The 19944-nt window shown below is 40.6% G+C and overlaps 1 protein-coding gene across 5 annotated transcripts in view; it reads left to right on the top strand.

The window, feature by feature from the left end:
- The window catches only part of SYNJ1 (synaptojanin 1), a 106781-nt gene that overhangs the window by 18003 nt on the left and 68834 nt on the right, over window positions 1-19944 (top strand). For all 5 annotated transcript variants that reach the window (XM_011960137.1, XM_011960136.1, XM_011960139.1 and 2 more), the window contains exons 3-6: window positions 8951-9037; window positions 10881-11148; window positions 15660-15885; window positions 16932-17015. In XM_011960137.1, the coding sequence (XP_011815527.1) occupies window positions 8951-9037; window positions 10881-11148; window positions 15660-15885; window positions 16932-17015 (665 nt within the window). The remainder of the gene's footprint in view (window positions 1-8950; window positions 9038-10880; window positions 11149-15659; window positions 15886-16931; window positions 17016-19944) is intronic.

Below are 19944 nucleotides of genomic sequence, written 5' to 3'. Positions count from 1 at the left end.
ACAGTCTCGCTCTCTCGGCCAGGGTGGAATGCAGTGGTGTGATCTTGGCTCACTACAACCTCTGCCTCCTGGCTTCAAGCAATTCTCCTGCCGTAGCCTCCTGACTAGCTGGGACTGCAGATGTGCACCACCATGCCTTGCTAATTTTTATATTTTTAGTAGAGACATGGTTCCACCATGCTGCTCTCTATGAATTCCTGACTTCAGTGAGCCACTCGCCTTGGGTCTCCCAAAGTGCTGGGATTATAGGCGTGAGCCACTGTGCCCAACCGGCAGTGTTTTTTCTTAAGTCAGTAAAAATTTTACTGTCTAAAAGTGAGTTGGATCCATGGGTGAATTGAAATATATTTCTGATACTTAAGTAAGATTGGTTTTTATGTAGCTTTTAAATTGTTCTGTGATTAATAGGCCATTGAAAAATGAATCTTGTTGTTAAAATTTTCTTATTGTCTTTATGTGGCAAGTTTTGGTTATACCTAACCTGTTACATATCATTCCACCTTTATTTTTTAATGGAGAAGCTACTCTTTTTTAAATTTAAATTTATTTTTATTTTTTATTTTTTAGAGTGGGGTCTTGCTATATTGCTCAGGCTGGTGTTGAACTCCTGGGTTCAAGCAATCCACTTGCTTGGCCTCTTAAAGTGTTAGGATTACAGGCATGAGCCACCATGCCCAGCAAAACGATTATTTTTGGGCCCACAAAAAAGTTTTTCTTTTCTAATAAATAGTTGGTATCAAATGGAAAAAAAAAGGTACCTAAGAAAAGGTATGATCGAAAAATGGTGTTGAGTATGACATGGGAAAAATAAAGAGTCTTTTCCTTTAAAATGAGCTATAGAGGGAGTTAGGTACTGTTTATTCCTAAGGTGGTATGGCAGAAACTTTAGAAGTTGGAATTTGCTTTAGCTTATGTGTTCAGCATGTGAACTAATGAGATGCAGGCCGCCTTACCTTAGCTGAACTGCTGTCGATCTTGATGGACTCAGAATCACTCCAAAAGCATTTCTCTTCTGGGACATTCCTACCTACTTATGGTTAGATATCAGTAACTTATAAAGAAAGGTTGGTTTTGCCTAGCATCTTGTTTGTTTAATAACCACCATGAATAGGAGGGGAAAAAAAAATACCTCTTTACAAAAGGGAGTTTATTCCGTTCATTGAAAGTGCAGTAAATACCTTGAAAGACTGCATAGCAGGAAAGTGACCTGAACTTCCCTAACACTGTATCTCCTGAACTTTCAGTTCCGCTCATTCTTTCAGTTTGTTTCCTCTGAGCTCCCCCAGACACCCTGCCACTTCATAAACTTCAGTATTTTAAACCCTGGTTAGCAATCATTTAACAATACCTGTATTTCCCACCCCCACCTTACTACTCCCTGCCACAGACATACACATTTGAAAGTTTCCAGACATAACTGAGGAGTTGTTGAATGTGAATCTCAGTAATGAGGGCATTCAGATACTTTCAATGATAAAGTAAAATGTTTTATCTCTTTTTTGAGATGGAGTCTCACTGTGTCACCCAGGCTGGAGTGCAGGCACGCATTTTGGCTCACTGCAACCTCTGCCTCCTGGGTTCAAGCTATTCTCCTGCCTCAGCCTCCCAAGTAGCTGGGATTACAGACGTGCATCACCACACCCACCTAATTTTTGTATTTTTAGTAGAGACGGGGTTTCACCATGTTGGCCAGGCTGGTCTCAAACTCCCGACCTCAGGTGGTCCATTTTATGTATTATTTTTAAATTAGCAAAACATTTTCTTTAATGCGCAACCTCTCCATTTGTTTTTGTCTGTTAGATGAATATTTAATCAGCAGCTGCAGTGTTCATTCAGAGTCTCTGTGTTAGGTAGGTATGGTGTTGAGATGTAAGGAAATAAGGCTAGGTACAGTGGCTCATGCCTGTAATCCCAGTACTTTGGGAGGCCAAGGCAGGAGGATCACTTGAAGCCAGAAGTTTCAGACCAGCCTGGGCAACATAGCAAGACCCTGTGTCTACAAAAAATAAAAATTAACCAGGTATGGTGGCACGTCCCTATAGTCCTATTACTACTCAGTATAGTCCTATAGTATTAGTGCCTGTAGTCCTAGCTACTCAGGAAGGAGGCTGAGGCAGGAGGATCACTTGAGCCCAGGAGCTTGAGGTTACAGTGAATTGTGATTGCACCACTGTACTCCAGCCTGGGTGACAGAGTGAGATCCTGTCTCAAAAAAAAAAAAAAAAAGAGGAAAAAGAAAGAAGACGTAGTTTCTGTTGTTACTAGTTTAGATGTAACTATAGTATAAATTGGGAGAAAGATTTACCTCCAACTAGAGCGATCAAGGAAAATCTTTGGGAAGGGAAGTGGTGTTTTAGTTTGGAACTGAAGGATAGGTAATATTTGGAAATACAAGGATGATTAGGTTGGTCCTGATGAAACAACAGTATGAACAAAGGGAGAGAGGGAAGAGAATGTGGAACATGTGGGCAACAAAATTATTCATTTTGGCTGAAGCATGGGATGCAAAGGAGGTTATTAAGGGAAAAAGAATGATGGTGATAATTATAAAATATTTCCAAGTGCTGTATTTTATCTAAAGATTATACATATTATTTTATGTAATGTTGTACAGCCTTTCTTATTTTAAATAATCTCTTTATAGTAGAAGATTCTAAAATTATTTTCTAGAATTAAATTACCAGAGAAGTGGGGCAGTAATTTAATTAGGTTCTTCCCCCTTCCACCATGTATTTTTGTGAATTTTATGGAGTCTCATAAAATAAGGAAATATTTTTTCCCCATTAAAAAATTGTACGGGGAGGGAATAACAAGGTATTTAGAAGAGTTTACCTTATTAACGTCAGAGATAAAAGCTTCTTTATCTGGGAATAAGTATATGTATTTTTAAAAATTATTTTTGCTGGTTACATTGAAAACATTTTAATTTTGAAGCAATTTAAAACATACAGAAGGATTGAAGTATGGTATAAATAACCTTTTTCCTCTGGACTTCTTTTTTTTTTTCTTGCCCCAGAACTGAGTGGATTCTCTGGACTTTTTAAGAATAGGTTGCTGACATGATGCCCCATCACCCCCAAATACTTTGCTATGTATTTCCTAGAAAGACATTCTCTTATAAAACTATTGTGTCTGGAATTGGTGGGTTCTTGATCTCACTGACTTCAAGAATGAAGCCGCGGACCCTCGCGGCTTTGAGTGTTACAGTTCTTAAAGATGGTGTGTCCGGAGTTTGTTCCTTCAGACGTTCAGATGTGTCTGGAGCGTCTTCCTTCTGGTGGGTTCGTGGTCTCGCTGTCAGGAGTGAAGCTGCAGACCTTCGTGGTGAGTGTTACAGCTCTTAAAGTCAGCGCATCTGGAGTTGTTCGTTCTTCCCGGTGGGTTCATGGTCTCGCTGGCTTCAGGAGTGAAGCTGCAGACCTTCGTGGTGAGTGTTATAGCTCATAAAGGCAGCCTGTACCCAAAGAGTGAGCAGCAGAAAGATTTATGGCAAAGAGCGAAAAAACAAAGCTTCCACAGTGTGGAAGGGGACCTGATTGGGTTGCCACAGCTGACTCCGGAAGCCTCCTTTTGTTCCCTTATCTGGCCCCACCTACTGACTGGTCCATTTTACAGAGAGCTGATTAGTCTATTTTACAGAGAGCTGATTGGTCCATTTTGACAAAGTGCTGATTGGTGTGTTTACAATCCTTGAGCTAGACACAGAGTCACAGAGTGCTAGTTAGCTACAGAGTTAGCTAGATACAGAGTACCAATTGGTGTATGTACAAACCTTGAGCTAGACACAGAGTGCTGATTGGTGTGTTTACAATCCTTGAGCTAGACAGAGTCACAGAGTGCTAGTCCTCCAAGTCTCTACTAGGTTAGCTAGATACAGAGTGCTGATTGGTGCAGGTAGGATCCTCTGGCTAGATATAAAAGTTTTCCAAGTCCCCATCCAGTTCAGGATCCCAGCTGGCTTCACCTAGTGGATCTTGCACCAGGGCTGCAGGCAGAGCTGCCCCCCAGTCCCCAGTGGCGCCTGCACTCCTCAGCCCTTGGGCTTTCCATGGGATCGGGCGCCACGGAGCAGGGGGAGGTGCCTGTTGGGGGGTGGGGGGGGGCCTCAGGCTGCCCAGGAGCCCACCGCAGGGGGAGGACCTCAGACGTGGCAGGCTGCAGGCCTAGAGCCCTGCCCCGCTGGGAGGCAGCTAAACCCGGCGAGAATTTGAGTGCAGCGTCCGCGGGCCAGCACTGCTGGGGGACCCGGCGCAACCTCCGCAGCTGTTGGCCTAGGTGTAAGCCCCTCACTGCCCTGGGCCAGCGGTGCCAGCCGGCTGCTCCGTGTGCGGGGTCGCCCAGCCCGTGCCATGGCCCGCGCCCGCCGGAACTCACACCGGCCGACCAGCGCAGCCCCTGTTCCCACCTGCGCCTCTCCCTCCACACCTCCCGGCAAGCAGAGGGAGGAGGCGCCGGCCTCAGCCAGCCCAGAGAGGGACTCCCATAGTGCCATGGCAGACTGGAGGGCTGGCTCCTCAAGCACCGCCAGAGTGGACGCCGAGGCCGGAGGCCGAGGAGGCGCTGAGAGTGAGGGCTGCTAGCACATTGTCACCTCTCACTATCATAAAATTAACCGTGATGCATTACTGCTATCTAATCTTTATCCTGTCTTCAATTTTTACCCATTGCCCGAACAATGTCTTTTATAGCAAAAGGATCCAGTTCAGATGTATACGTTTTATTTTGTTGTCAGTTTCTGTAGTCTCCTTAAATGGAAAAATTTCTCAATCTTTGATGTTTGTGGCCTTAAAAATGTTGAAAGTGAAAGCCAGTTACTTTGTAGACTGTCCTTCACTTTGGGTCTGATGGCTTCTCGTGCATAGATTCAGGTTATTCACGTCTGGCAGGAGTACTGCAGCAATGGTGCTCTTTTCACTGTGTCTTGACAGGTGGCTCACAGTTTTAACTTGTCCTTTTACTGTTGGTGTTCACTTTGGTTTATTGTTGTTGTTGAAACAGTGATTCACTCTGTCGGCCAGGCTGGAGTGCAGTGGCATGATCTCAGCTCACTGCAACCTTGACTTCCCAGGCTCAATCAACCTTCCCGCCGCAGCCTCCCAAGTAGCTGGGACCCCAGGTGCATGCCACCACACCTGGATAATTTTAATATTTTTTTTGTAGAGACAGGGTCTTGCCATGTTGCCCAGGCTGGTCTCGAACTCCTGGGCTCAAGCGCTCCTTCTGCCTCAGCTTCCCGAAGTGCTGGGATTACAGACGTGAGCCACTGTACCAGGCCCCTCCCTGTTGGTGTTCACTTTGATTACTTGATAAAGGTGATGGTTTGCTAGGCATGTTGGGAAGACTTTTTATAATTGTGTTGCCCATTCCTCATGAGACTGAATTCATAGGCTTATAATCCATTACTCTTATTATTTGTTTTGATGCTTAAATTTTCCTGGATTTCACCAGTAGAAACCCTTCAAGCTGCCTTCTACATGTATGTGACATATCTCCATTATCCTTTAAACACTTGCTTACTTTTTGGCACAATACTATGTTTCAGGCTCATTTTGTCCCTGCCTTTGCCCTGGAATCAACCATTTCTCTAAGGAATCCTAGTAGTTCCTTTTAGTGGAGAATGGTATGTAGAAGCCAAAGTATGCTAGGTGTGTGCATTGCTGCCAGAGTATTATAGATCCCGGGTCTGCTCAATGGCTAGTGCTAAGGAGTATATGTAACTATATATGTATACGACATATATACTTATATCTATGTTTCTATATCTTTTCTATATCTTTTTGTCTGTCTTCAGTCTATCTAGAAAACACTGGTAACTCCAATTCTTTTTTTTTTTTTTTTGAAATGGAGTCTTGCTCTGTCACCAGGCTGGAGTGCAGTGGCACAATCTCGGTTCACTGCAACCTCCACCTCTTGGGTTCAAGTGATTCTCATGCCTCAGCCTCCCGAGTAGCTGGAACTACAGTGCCCACCACCACACTGGGCTAATTTTTTGTTTTTTTAGTAGAGACGGGGTTTCACCATGTTGGCCAGGATGGTCTCAATCTCTTGACCTGGTGATCCGCCTGCCTCGGCCTCGCAAAGTGCTGGGATTACAGACGTGAGCCACTGCGCCCAGCCTGGTAACTCCAATTCTAATCAACACTGTCCATTCTAGTTTCTCTCTTTGCATTTGTGAGTACCTTCTCTGACAGTGAGAAACTTGGCTCTCATTATTCTTGATCATTCCCCGTAGATAACCACTCTGCTATTGCCAATGTAACCTCCTCCACCGCATAGGTACCCTCCTTACCCCACTGGCACTTCAAAACCCTGCCTTCCCTATCCCTCTCAAGCCCTTACTTCCATGTCAGGGTGCCCCTAACACACCTGGGTGGAGAGTCTGCTCCTCACCCTAGTCAGACTTCAGGAACTCATGCCAGGCTGCCCCTCCCACGAGTGGACGCCCTTTTCCCCCGCCTCTAGCTTCAGCTTCATGCACGGGCCATCCTTTTCCTAGTGGCCAGTGCTGGGCCTCCCTCCACTCAACTCAAAACCTTTGAAGCATATATCATAAAATAGGGAAACATCTACTGTCCTTCAGATACAAATATATTTAGGAAGAAGATACTGTTTTCTCTTATGAAATTGGAAGTGTCTGGAATTAAAAGTACATTTGGCTCTAAGAGTATGCACTTTAAGGTGTGTGTGTGGGTATGTGTGTATCCTGTTTCCTGAGTCTCCGAATAGAATACAAACATGTAAATAACTAAACTGCAAGGTATTTGTTTGCATGTTCAAATTAGATGATAGTCTAACAGATGGGCCTTCATTGGTCCTGAGAGATATATGTTCATGTGTTTGGAGTGTAATTAATGAGAAGATAATTATTATGCATTATTAGAATAGAGAACATTTTGTTACATGGTAATTTAAGTTATAGAATGACTTTTCTGTTTTCTAAAGGAAGGTGGTGACTTAATGTTAAGAATATATTTTTTGCTAGGCATAGTGGTTCATGCCTGTAATCCCAGCACTTTGAGAGGCTCAGACAGAAGGATTGCTTGAGCTGGGGAGTTCCCAACCAGCCTGGGCAACATAGAGAAACTGTATCTCTACAAAATTAAAAAAAAAAAAAAAATTACCTGGACATGGTGGCATATGCCTGTAATCCCAGGTCCTTGGGAGGCTGAGGTGGGAGGATTACTTGAGCCCTGGAGGTCAAGGCTGCAGTGAACTGTGATTGTGCTACTGCACTCCAGCCTCTGTCTCAAAAAAAAAAAAAAAAAAAAAAAAAAACTGTATTTTCTTCTTAACTCTTCTGTCTCCTGGCATTTGAACCCAAATGATGATTGCTGCTGAAATGGATATATCTAGTACTTTCTATATAACTATATTAGTGATTGTATTTTAAATGTATATGGCATATGACTTATAAAATTCTAGAATAATATTTATCCTGGAAGTCATGCCTTCTGTCCCGAGAGGTATAACAAGTCTGTATAATATTTACAGTACATGTGGTACTCTTAAAGAGGCAGTATTTAGGAAAAGGCAATTCTATTTTGCTTTATAAGATGTAATTAAAGTTTATATTGTAATGTTTTATATTTGGGTTGTTTGTCATGGAATGTTAGGATTAACTGTTGTACAAACATAAGATATAATAATAATAATAGGAACTCAAGGAATGCAGAATGAAATATAAACCCCCATCACTTTAATGGGTTGGTGAAATCTCCACTCCCTAATTTCATACTGGGTGGTTTGATAATGGCCCACACTTAATAATGAACACATTAGAGAATTGTGAAAATGTCAGCTAATTGAGTGATTGAGTCATTTAGTCTTAGCCTGTGCTGCAACTAGCAGAGCAAAACTCATCAGAAGGCAGAAGCCAGATCACTAGGAAGAAGGCTTAAGCCTACGTGGTCTGAAAAGAGGTGAAGCAGGCAGGGAAAGTGAGATGTTCTGTAGACTCTGGAGAAGAGCTTCCAGGCAAAGCAAAAGATCTCTAATGAGAAGTACAAAGGACTATTAGGCAAAGCAGTAGACTAAGAAGAGCCCTTTTGTTGGCAATAAAGATGCACTGGAAATGAGCCAGTCATAAGGATCTCCTTACATGATTTTCTAACATGGAGCACGTTAGTATTGCCAAACATACTGTTTTGTAGATAAAGGAAAGGGGATATGTGTAGGAGATAAGAAGTAAATAATGTGTAAACCGGTCAGCCAGGAAGTGAGTTGAGTGTGGGGTAGATAATGGAGAAGGGAAAGCAGCAAAGAAGGAAAGAAACCTGGAAGGAAGGGAAGATACCTTTCTCAAGGATCAACTGTAGACTGTGGGATGTATTATTTGTATTTGTCCTTTGAAATACTGGTTGTTAATATTTCTTTAGTTCTTTGTCAATTTTTTTAGTATGTATTTGCTAAGTGCTAGGAAGATTTTTCCTTTAAAGTTTCAGGATTTGATTTTTGTTGTTGTTTTTTCTTCTCAATAGAATAATCACAATAGCCTGTCTTAGGAAAATTATTCTGTGGTTTATATTCATTAGCAAGATAACGTTAACTTTATAGCAGAAGAAATAAGGCAAAGACCAGACTTTTGTCTTTTCAGAATCAGATTTCCCCATTCTTGCACTACATTTGTGTAGTCAAGTGTTGCCATTAGCTTTTATCATTTAAATGTTTTGTCAGTTTTCTAAGTGTCAAGCACTATTCTGTCAAGAATAAAAGGATAAGAAGACAGAGTTCAGATCAGTGGAGAGGATGGATTGATTAATAGATGGTCTTGGAATAATTTATTAACTCTTTGGGAAGAGTACTTATGTTACTAGTTTGAGAAAATACTTTATGCAGTACATTTAAGAATATCAGATTTAGAAACTTTTGATTGAAACTCTGGATTTATACTTAGCTAAATAGAATCCAATGTTTCAGATCATTTTTCTTAAACTAAAACTTTTTTTTGTAGCATCTGCAGAAAAAGAGGCAATCAAGGGTACATACTCCAAAGTACTGGATGCATATGGACTCTTAGGTGTTTTGCGGTTAAATCTTGGTAAGTTTATCATCCAGTAGAATTCATCCATTTTTTCATTTCTATTTTGTAATTCTAAGGATTTGAGAGGGACTAGCTATGAATTATTGTAGACTCTTTATTTAAGCTACACATGTGCTAACATCTTTTAAATATTAATGTAGCTAATGTTGTGATAATGTTTGTTGCCCAAAAAGGCATGCTACATGCTCAAACTCATGGAAGTCTAAGTTCGGAGACAGTCTCTGGTTTGACCACTTGAAGAGATAAGTGTCAGTTGTCAAAAGAGAAAATCAGAACATTTTCCTTTTTGTTGCTTCAGTGCATTTAGGAAAAAGTGTCTTCATTAGAACTACACTGATTTTTCTTGGTTTATAGTGGAAAAGACATCTATTTTGAATTCAGAAAGCTCTGCTTGAGCCTTTTTTTTTTTTTTTTGCCACTTAATGTCACCATGAGCTGCAGAGTAACCTTTGCAGTTACTAGTTTATCTATAATTGTGTGGCTCGAGGTGGTGCCTCAAGATTGGTACTGGCCCATAAATTATTTTGTTATTGATTTGTGATAAGATAAGGAGCTTGCACTATGATGTAAATCAATATGTGGCTTCTTTCATTGATAAAGTCTTACTAGAAAAAAAAGTCAGCTAAACTAAAGGATGAACTTAGTAGTATAGTTGATTTCCAATCTGGTGTAAGCGTCCTTTCTCACAGTATGGTCTCCTGGACCATACTTTGAGTAGCACTGTTCTATAAAATGGAGATTTGTCGTTTGTTATGAATCTATCACATATAAAGCACTGTGCTTAGGTGCTTTGCTGATTAGTCCTGGGTAAGTCTCACAGTGTAATGAGGTATTTGCTTTAATCTCTTTTTATAAGAGATGGTATCTCAGGTTGGTTATGCTATGTACTGAAATTGGTCCAGGTAATACGTAATGGAGCCACGATTCAGGGCCACTTCTACCTGTGGCAGAGCCCGTGCTCACAGTATACCATTGTTCAATTTCAACTTTATACTAATTTCATAGACTTTTTGTCACAATTACATGAAAACAATCTCTATGTAAGTTTTTGTAAACCAAATTGCTTTATAAATTGTTACCAGAGACTTTTGCCCATATGTCATCAATATCATCAGCTCACAATAGTATACCATTTTTTCAACTTTACTATTTACAAAGAACTTGTAAAAATGAATGTGAATTCATTATCTTATCTGAATTTTCTGACAGTCATTAAGCAAAAGTAGAGAAGGTAACACATACTTTTTTATTTGATAAAGTTTTTTTCTTGTTTGTTTGGTTTTTTTTTTGAGACGTAGTTTTTACTCTTATTGCCCAGGCTGGAGTGGAATGGTGTGATCTCGGCTCACCGCAACCTCTGCCTTCCAGGTTCATGTGATTCTCCTGCCTCAGCCTCCTGAGTAGCTGGGATTACAGGCATGCGCCACCACGCCCAGCCAATTTTTGTGTTTTTAATAGAGATGGAGTTTCTCCATGTTGGTCAGGGTGGTGTTGAACTCCCGACCTCAGGTGATCCACCCGCCTTGGCCTCCCAAAGTGCTCGGATTACAGGCATGAGCCACCGCACCCGGCCAATTATTTGATAAAGTTTTTATAGCCTCAGAGTAAGTTCAGGAACAGCTTTGTGTGAGATTATCCTGTTAATGTTTAAATGCTTTGTTATACTTAATATATTTAAACAAGGATTTTTTTCAACCAAAATGTCTAGTGAATTTCAACACATCCATGATAAGTTTAAAATAATCACAATGTCAGATTTTAAAAATAGAAGTGCAAGAAGAAATGGAATAGCTTGAAAACGTTGGGATTTTTCATCCAGTAAAATCTTTGGGTTTTGCAGGTGATACTATGTTACATTATCTGGTCCTAGTCACTGGATGTATGTCTGTTGGAAAAATTCAAGAATCTGAAGTTTTCCGAGTTACTTCCACTGAGTTTATATCACTGCGAATTGATTCTTCAGATGAGGATCGCATTTCAGAAGTGCGGAAAGTTTTGAATTCAGGAAACTTTTATTTTGCGTGGTCTGCATCTGGCATCAGCTTAGATTTGAGTCTTAATGCGCATCGTAGCATGCAAGAACAGACAACAGATAATAGATTTTTCTGGTGAGTTCATTTTTTCCCTTTTGGTGATTTGGGACATAACATGTTCAGCAGTTGTTCAGTCGTCAAAACCTCCTCACCGTGACAGCAAGCAAGGAGGAAGGACCCTGAAGACCCTCAATGCCCCTTTTCAGCAGCAAGTAGCTACAGAGAAGGACCTCTTCCCCATCTCCCAAAAGATTTCTGGGTCCCCATGCCTTGAGGGAGAAATGTAAGAGTAGATAGTCAGATATGAGCAGGCATGAGGGGGAGGTATCCATGTTGGAAAGAATGCCCCGGAACACCTCTTAGGATGCCCAGTACTCACTCCATGGTTGAACTGTCAGAATGTTGTTAACTAGATCCTGATATGGAAGGAAAAAGGCAAAGGGGAATTCCCCTTCCATTGTGCCGAGCAGGCACAATGAATACAAAATTGATGGCTATACCTTTCTGGGTTGGTGGTAATAAGCAGTGCCACCATTAGATAGGATTCATATTGATCACTCATTCCTGTGCATGTGCATTAAGCACAGTAAGGGAGGATCCCCCAAACTTTTGGTGAGAACTGGGTAAAGAAAGAACTGAGACACTAGAAGATCACAATGTAGAATGCCTTGGGGGTGTTTCCAGCAGGGTCAGCCCACTCTCTTGGAGTGTACTTGTATTTCCCCCAATAAAACTTGTGCTTGCTTTACAAAAAAAAAAAAAATGTTCAGCAGTTGTTATGTCTAGAGATAACAAGGGATAGACATTGCTAATTGAGTGTATTCCTCTTTCTTTCTCTGGAGTCCTCAGCAGAGCATGGCAGGCAGCTACTGTCGGTTTATTGAAGTTGGCATGTGACATTAAACCCCTGTGCTCCACCCAATCTAGACTGAGCTTTCATTTCAAAAATACATTTAAAATAGTTGTGTAAATTTAGAAATGAATTTAATTGTAACAAAACTGTGTTACTCACATTTCCTATTCTTGGTTTTGAGATCTTGTCTCTGGCAGCATTCCCTTTCTAAGCCAGCATTCCCTTATTATTCTAAATTTTAAGTAGGTGGTCTTGATTCAAGAGCAACAGACTGTGAAGTAGTAGTATACTGGGACAAAGTCTAGTACTATAATAAGATAAGACTTATGTAGGTAAGTGCGATGTATTTCGTAATTATGCATAACTGTGCTGTATTCTAAGTAGGCACAAATGATGAGCAGAACACATGGGACTATAATTAGCATTGTTCTGTTGCAGCAGACCAGATTTCTAGTATAGTGGTTCTGTTGTTTACAGCCAGCATTGATGTTGACTTTTTTCCTTGATATCTTGTGCAAATTATGTTTTATTTTATTAACATATGGTTTAAGGCCAAAGTTCAGGACTCTCTGCTCTTGGCCTCCCTTAAGAGTTCAGATTCAAGGTGTTTCCTCTTGTGTACTTTTTCTCTCTCACACTTTCACTGTCACTTACATAGTCCTTGAGTAGCACATTCAGGTGTCACACATTTGCGCTAGCTGTCAGAAGACTCAAAGTCAACAACAACCTTAGGATAAGAAACTAACTTTAGAGCAACAGCTTGGTCACTTTGTAGCTCATGTGGAAGTATTTTGACCCAGTGTGACATCAGGGAGAAGAGTGGACAGAATAAAAACAGAGTTTATAGCATTATGTGTTAGAGACTTGGGTTTAGCAAAGGAGGAGACCATGAGGGAGAGGAAAGGAGAGAGAGGTTGCAGGGACTAACAGGGCAGATGAATGGACATGAGTTCCTGCCTGCCCAAAGAAGCTAGCAATGATGGGATGTACTCTTGTGTAGCATTCAGAAATGGGCTTCCAAGAGTTAAAACCATGTCAACACTACACTTTTTCTAGCAGAGGATGTTGAAGTCCCTTGGAAAGGTAAATGTGTTTCAGCTGTCCTTACATTTTTTTTCCTTCCTCATTTTACCCAAAGTTTCTTAGATTGAGAGATAAAAGCTTTCATAGAACAATTAGAAGTCCAAGCAGATGCAGATATATTGCCTAGGTTTAATCAATAGGAATGATTGATTGGTTGGTCGGTTGATTGATTTTTTTGAGAATGTCACTCTGTTGCCCAGGCTGGAGTGCAGTGGCGTGATCTTGGCTCACTGCAACCTTCACCTCCTGGGTTCAAACAATTCTCCTGCCTCAGTCTCCCGGGTAGCTGGGACCACAGGCGTGAACCACCATGCTGGCTAATATTTTTGTGTTTTTAATAGGGATGAGGTTTCACCACGTTGGCCAAGCTGGTCTCCAACTCCTGACCTGAAGTGATCCCCCCACCTTAGCCTCCCGAAGTGCTGGGATTTCAGGCGTATGCCACCGTGCCTGGCCTCATTTTTTTTTTTTTTAATTCACTTAAAAGTAGAGATGGGGGCAAAGTCAGATAAAAGAAAGCCTGAGGTTTGTCCAGTAGGAGACAGGTTGAACAAAGGGACGGCTAAAGCACCAAAGGTGAATTTTGCTCATTTTACAATTTTGCTAAGGATTGGCATTCAGTTTATATAGAAAAACAGAAACTTTTGGAATTCATTGTGCATACCCTTGCACTTAATAGCAATATTTTCCAGGATACAACCATGTAATTTTTGTAGCCGAAGAGTGGCAGATACCTATCACAAAACCCAGATAACTTTACTCCATTGGAAATTCTAAGCTGCTGCCAGTCAAAAGTCATATATAAATTTAAATGCTAAAACAGTGACACACTGACAGCAAAGAAAAATGAAAACTGACAGCAGAGAGAGAAACTCTGCCTGCACAAAATGCATAGGATTTAAGGTCTATTTAAATGGGGACAAGTAAGTTTCTTATAACTTTGCTGTAGCGTAGATCTCAGCTGTGGTGTTTGGACATACTGGGTCACACAACCAATTTGAACTTTGCCTCAGATCAATGTGGGTAGTAGTAAAGTATGGAAGTTTAAGTCAATGTATTTTTAAAATAAGTAATGGTTATCAGATTTAACATTATCCCTCTAGTAACCTCATCACTCATTTATATTCCCTTGTGCTTTCCTGGATGGATAAGAGGGGTTGGGGTCATAGCTGGTTTTCCAGAACTTCAGGTGACCACCCTTTTTATCTCTATTGCAGCCTGTAATCTGAGGGGCTGGCAGGGAGTTGAGGGCTATTGCTGTGAGTCTTCAAGAGAATGCGATTACATCTTTTATACCTTATTTAAGACAGGAAGAGAGAGAGAGTACGGAGCACTTAAGTAGAAGAATTCCATTTAAAACCTAGAGAACCAAGCTTCAACAATACAGAAAACTCACTTTCAAATTGATAGAGTTGTTCCACTTAACAATATATTTTCCTTAGTGGTATGTTGTTAGAAGTTTCTTTATATGTTCTGTGGCGGTCTAAGGTTCCAGGAGAGACCCCTGAGCGGTAATCAGGGTGAGATGGCCAACCCAGCAAGGCTCAGTCCCAATCCCCACTTTAGCCATAGCAGCTTTTATCTGTATCATAATCACTGGGCTTCTGCATGTTTGTTTGAATAAATTTTTTTTCTCTGAAAAAAGTTTGGAAACCAGGCCACATCTGTTACCTAGAATGCTAAAAGTATTTGGAGCGATGGCAAACCCTATGCCTGCACTTTCTAATGTGGTAGCCACTAGCTACATCTTGCTATTTAAATTTAAATTAATTAAAATAGAGCCTTATAAAAGTCAAGCCTTAAAAGTAGATAGAGTTTCATGGCCGGGCACTGTGGCTCACGCCTGTAGTCCCAGCACTTTGGGAGGCTGAGGTGTATGGATCACAAGTTCAGGAGTTCAAGACCATCCTGGCTAACACTAACACGGTGAAACCCCGTCTCTACCAAAAATAAAAAAAATTAGCCAGGCATGGTGGTGGGTGCCTGTAGTCCCAGCTACTCAGAAGACTGAGGCAGGAAAATGGCATAAAACCGGGAGGCGGAGCTTGCAGTGAGCCAAGATCGAGCCTGTGCACTCCAGCCTGGGTGACAGAGCGAGACTCCATCTCAAAAAAAAAAAAAAGAAAAAGAAAAAAGAAATTAGCCAGGCCTGGTAGTGCACGCCTGTAATCCCAGCTATGTGGGAGGCTGAAGCAGAAGAATCACTTGAACCTGGGAGGCGGAGGTTGCAGTGAGACGAGATCGCGCCACTGCACTCCAGCCGGGCGACAGAGCGAGACTCTGTCTCAAAAATAAATAAATTAAAAAAAAAGTAGAACTTCATAAATTGGGGTGGGGACATGCATATATAATCCTTTTTGGAACAAGTTAGGTTATAAATACAATATATATAAAGACGTAACAGAAATGGGCCATAGATACTAAAAACACAAAAATACTCCTTTTCTGTGGACCACCGATCACATGTTGAAGGATCTCATTTTATAGCCCTGTCTTCTCATCCCTAGCATAGTAAATGTAAATGAATTGATTTGTTGTTTGTGCCTTTAAATTTAATAATATTAAATTAATTTTCCAGGAGATTATTTTTAAAGTCATGCTTTGTTATTTAGTATTCCATAAGCTAATCATTTATTTCTTTTCCTGTTAGGAATCAGTCTTTGCATTTGCATCTCAAACACTATGGTGTGAATTGTGATGACTGGTTATTACGTCTTATGTGTGGAGGAGTAGAAATCAGAACAATTTATGCTGCTCATAAACAGGCAAAGGCTTGCCTCATTTCAAGATTAAGCTGTGAACGAGCTGGGACCAGGTTTAATGTCCGGGGAACAAATGATGATGGTCATGTTGCCAATTTTGTAGAAACAGAACAGGTATATATAGTGTTTTATATTACTTAATTAATGTATTGTAGGAGAGGTACAGAAAATACTGGAATAACAGATTTTTATTTGATTCAGAACTCATTTTAACATCTATAATGTTGTTTTATGATTGTTCTTGGTTACTTATGGGCCTTAAAAAAAGGCTTCCCTAAAGCAAACTTATTTTGGTCTGGCTCTTCATCTAGGTAACAAGATGTCACTAATCAGCATGACATAGTCAATGCTGTGTGTTTTGGTATTGAATTTTAAAATCCTCAGTTGTAGAACTAGACAACTTGTTTTTTTGTGAAGTTAAATTAAACCCAGCTCTTAATGGCAAATATGTGTACCATCTAAAAATTAGAAATTATGATTTTTTGGCTATGAAACTATATGATTATAAATTCAGGTCATGAACCCAGCCCAACACAGATCTTTCAATTAGGTTATAAAGAGCTAAACAAAATGAAATATAAAGACATGTACGTAAAATATTAAGATTTAAAAGGAATTTATTTTTAAAAATTGTGAAACTTATGCTTATATTTTTACCAATTTTTTTGGTTAATATCGCTAACAGAAAAAAAAAGTCAAGCCTGTATAGTGGCCTGTTTTGGACAATTGTACATGAGAGTTAGATTATAAAATATAACTAGTATGTGCCTGGCGCAGTGGCTCATACATGTAATCCTAGCACTTTGGGAGGCCGAGGCAGGCAGATCATGAGGTCAGCAGATTGAGACCATCCTGGCGAACATGGTGAAACCCCGTCTCTACTGAAAATAAAAAATATCAGCCGGGTGTGGTGGCACGTGCCTGTAGTCCCAACTACTTGGGAGGGCGAGACAGGAGAATTGCTTGAACCCGGGAGGTGGAGGTTGCAGTGAGCCGAGATCACGCCACTGCACTCCAGCTTGGGCGACAGAGCGAGACTCAGTCTCAAAAAAAAAAAACAAATTAACTAGTATGCAATAGATTTTAGTTGATTTGTTTTTCTAATGTAAGTGTAACAACCTTTCTGTGGAAATAGTTTACATATTTTTTTTTTTCTGTAGGTTGTATACTTAGATGACTCAGTTTCTTCCTTCATACAAATCCGAGGATCTGTTCCATTGTTCTGGGAGCAACCAGGGTTGCAAGTATGTGTTTGACATTCAGTTATTTTTATTTTTTGAAAAATTTTCATATTTTCTAAACTTTGTGGATAGTTTATTAATTAATTCATTGATAGTTCCATTATTCCATCTAATAATGTTAACTGGATTTACAAATAAGGATCTGAGTACAGAGTTTCTGGAATTATCTTAGATATTTTTTCTTTTAATGCTCTTTCAAATAGCCATTGAAATTCAGCTGCTGTATTTAGTGTTAAAAATTTTGAGGTCTTTATAGTGTATTGATTTTCAATGTGATTCCATATTTATTACCTTCTTATCTTAGTATATAATGATTTAATCTCTTTAGGCAGAAGAATGTAGTAGATAAAACAAAGCCTTGGGAACCAGACTTCTTAATTGGGATCCTTACTGTACCACTACTAGCTGTGTGATCTTGGGCAAATAATTTAACCCTTCTGTGTCTCAGTTTCCTTATCTGTATAATGGGAATATTAATAGTACCTACTTTATAGGGTTGTTGTAAGGGTTAAATAAAAAGCACTTAGAATAGCACCTGGCCACCAGTCAGCACCATATAAGGGTTAACTATTGTTGACATTTTATTTTTATTCAAAATTGATTAGTCCTTAAAGTATGTCATATTTACTTTAGGATCTAGGTATATATAGTCTAGTAAGTTTGGTGCTTCAGCCTATAGTATTGAGAAAAGGGAAAAAAAAATTCTTGCTTCCTTTATTTGACTGCTGGATCTCTTATGTCGTAGACGGGTTATTGCGGAGAAATATTGCAGACCACTTGAACCTTTTTAGTAACATTTTATTTAAGACAGTCTAAGAGTTAACAAGGATTAACCCTTGTACTGCCATACAAAAATTCTTGAATTCTTGTCAAGACGATTTGACTTGTTTTATCTTTGTAGGGATAACTTAAATAGATATATCTTTCCCCAAATTTCCCTTAGGAGAGAATGCCAACAGAACCCCACTTCTCCTAAGCTTTCATGATCAACAATGGGTGTTTGGAATATTTGCATTAAGAACATTGCTGAAACCCTGATGTGATGCAAGGTGAATGCCTTTGTTTTAGGGACAGGCTAGTGTTAGAGATTCTAATAACCAGTTTATGAGCCCTGTGTTACACTGTTTTCCTGTTATTTTATTTACATTTATTTATTTATATATTTATTTATTTGAGACAGGGTCTCACTCTGCCACCCAGGCTTGAGTGCACTGGTGCAATCACGGCTCACTGAAGGCTTGATCTCCCAGGCTCAAGTGCTCCTCCACCTCAGCCTGCCGGGTAGCTGGGACTACAGGCACATATCACTATTTTTTGTAGAGACAGAGTCCCACCATGTCGCCCAGGATGGTCTTGAACTCCTGCGCAAACAGTTCTCCTGCCTTGGCCTCCCAGAATGCTAGGATTACAGGCCTGAGCCACTGTACCTGGCCTGTGTTATTTTAATAAGAAGTTCTGAATTACAGTGTTTTGATGATCCAATAAGGTTGGGTCCTGAGTAGTTACACTGAGGGATCTTCCTTGAGTGGGACTTCCTTGTTCCTTCCTTCTGTGTGCTGCAGCCTTCCTATACAGTCTGGTTTGCTAATGTTATGTTGTGATAGGTGGAAAATTACGAATTTTTGTGTGTGTGTGTGTGTGACAGAGAGATGCTCTGTCGCCCAGGCTGAAGTGCAGTGGTGTGATCTTGGCTTACTGCAACCTCTGCAGGGTCAAGCAATTTTCCTGCCTCAGCCTCCTGACAGTGGGACTATTAGGTGTGTGCCACCACACCTACCTTATTTTTGTATTTTTAATAGAAATGGGGTTTCATCATATTGACCAGACTGGTCTCGCACTTCTGACCTCAGGTGATCCACCTGCCTCGGCCTCCCGAAGCACTGGGATTACAGGCATGAGCCAGGCATGGCCACCATGCCCGGCCAGGAATCCTCATTTTTAACCAAGTTCTCTACCACTCAAAGTCAAGAACTTTTGTTTTATAAGATCCTACTCTAATGACTATGAAGCAGCCAGTCCTGACCAAGTGAAAAGTAGCCCTGTTACCATTAGTCCCAGCATTCTTCTCGGCAGTGGGACTTTCTTTTTATTCCCACTACTATCCTCTGAGTTAAGGTTTTCATAATTTCTTCTAGTCTGGAAGATTCTCACAGTTTTCTGTCTTGTCCCTCAAGGCCCTGCTTCCTGCTAACTCCAACAGGTCTTCTTATTTTTATATATATATTATGCCTGTCAGATTTACTAGGCACCTGTGTCCTTATGATCTGGTTTACTCAGCCTATCCAACTGCAGGCCTTGCAGTTTTCTAGCAGGAATCCTCTACTTCCAAAGTTAAGAATTATTTTCCTTCAGTGGCCACTCAGATCTCTTTGTTAAATACTTGAGTTCTTCCCATGTATGTTATTTTGTGGGAGATTCAAAGATATAATGATGCTTCATAGAGAGCTTGCCATTTGGGCATTCAGGCCTTTTATGGAAAAGGTGAATACCAAGATGAATTTGTTTGAGGCATTGTAACAATTGTCATAAGGTGTTACACAAGTAAGATGACATTTTTAGACTGGCAACTTACTTATGATTTCCTTTGACTTGTGATTCTCCTTTTACTTATTTCCTTTCTCTGAAGTTCTTTAGCATTTATAACTAGCCGGGCACGGTGGCTCAAGCCTGTAATCCCAGCACTTTGGGAGGCTGAGACAGGCGGATCATGAGGTCAGGAGATCGAGACCATCCTGGCTAACACGGTAAAACCTCGTCTCTACTAAAAAAATACAAAAAAACTAGCCGACTGAGGTGGCGGGCGCCTGTAGTCCCAGCTACTTGGGAGGCTGAGACAGGAGAATGGCGTAAACCCGGGAGGCGGAGCTTGCAGTGAGCTGAGATCCGGCCACTGCACTCCAGCCTGGGTGACAGAGCGAGACTCTGTCTCAAA

Source organism: Colobus angolensis, unplaced genomic scaffold, assembly GCF_000951035.1.
Source record: "Colobus angolensis palliatus isolate OR3802 unplaced genomic scaffold, Cang.pa_1.0 Scaffold506, whole genome shotgun sequence".
NCBI lineage: Eukaryota > Metazoa > Chordata > Mammalia > Primates > Cercopithecidae > Colobus > Colobus angolensis.
Note: the sequence above shows the minus strand (reverse complement) of the source record. Positions and strands in the feature narration are given on the sequence as shown.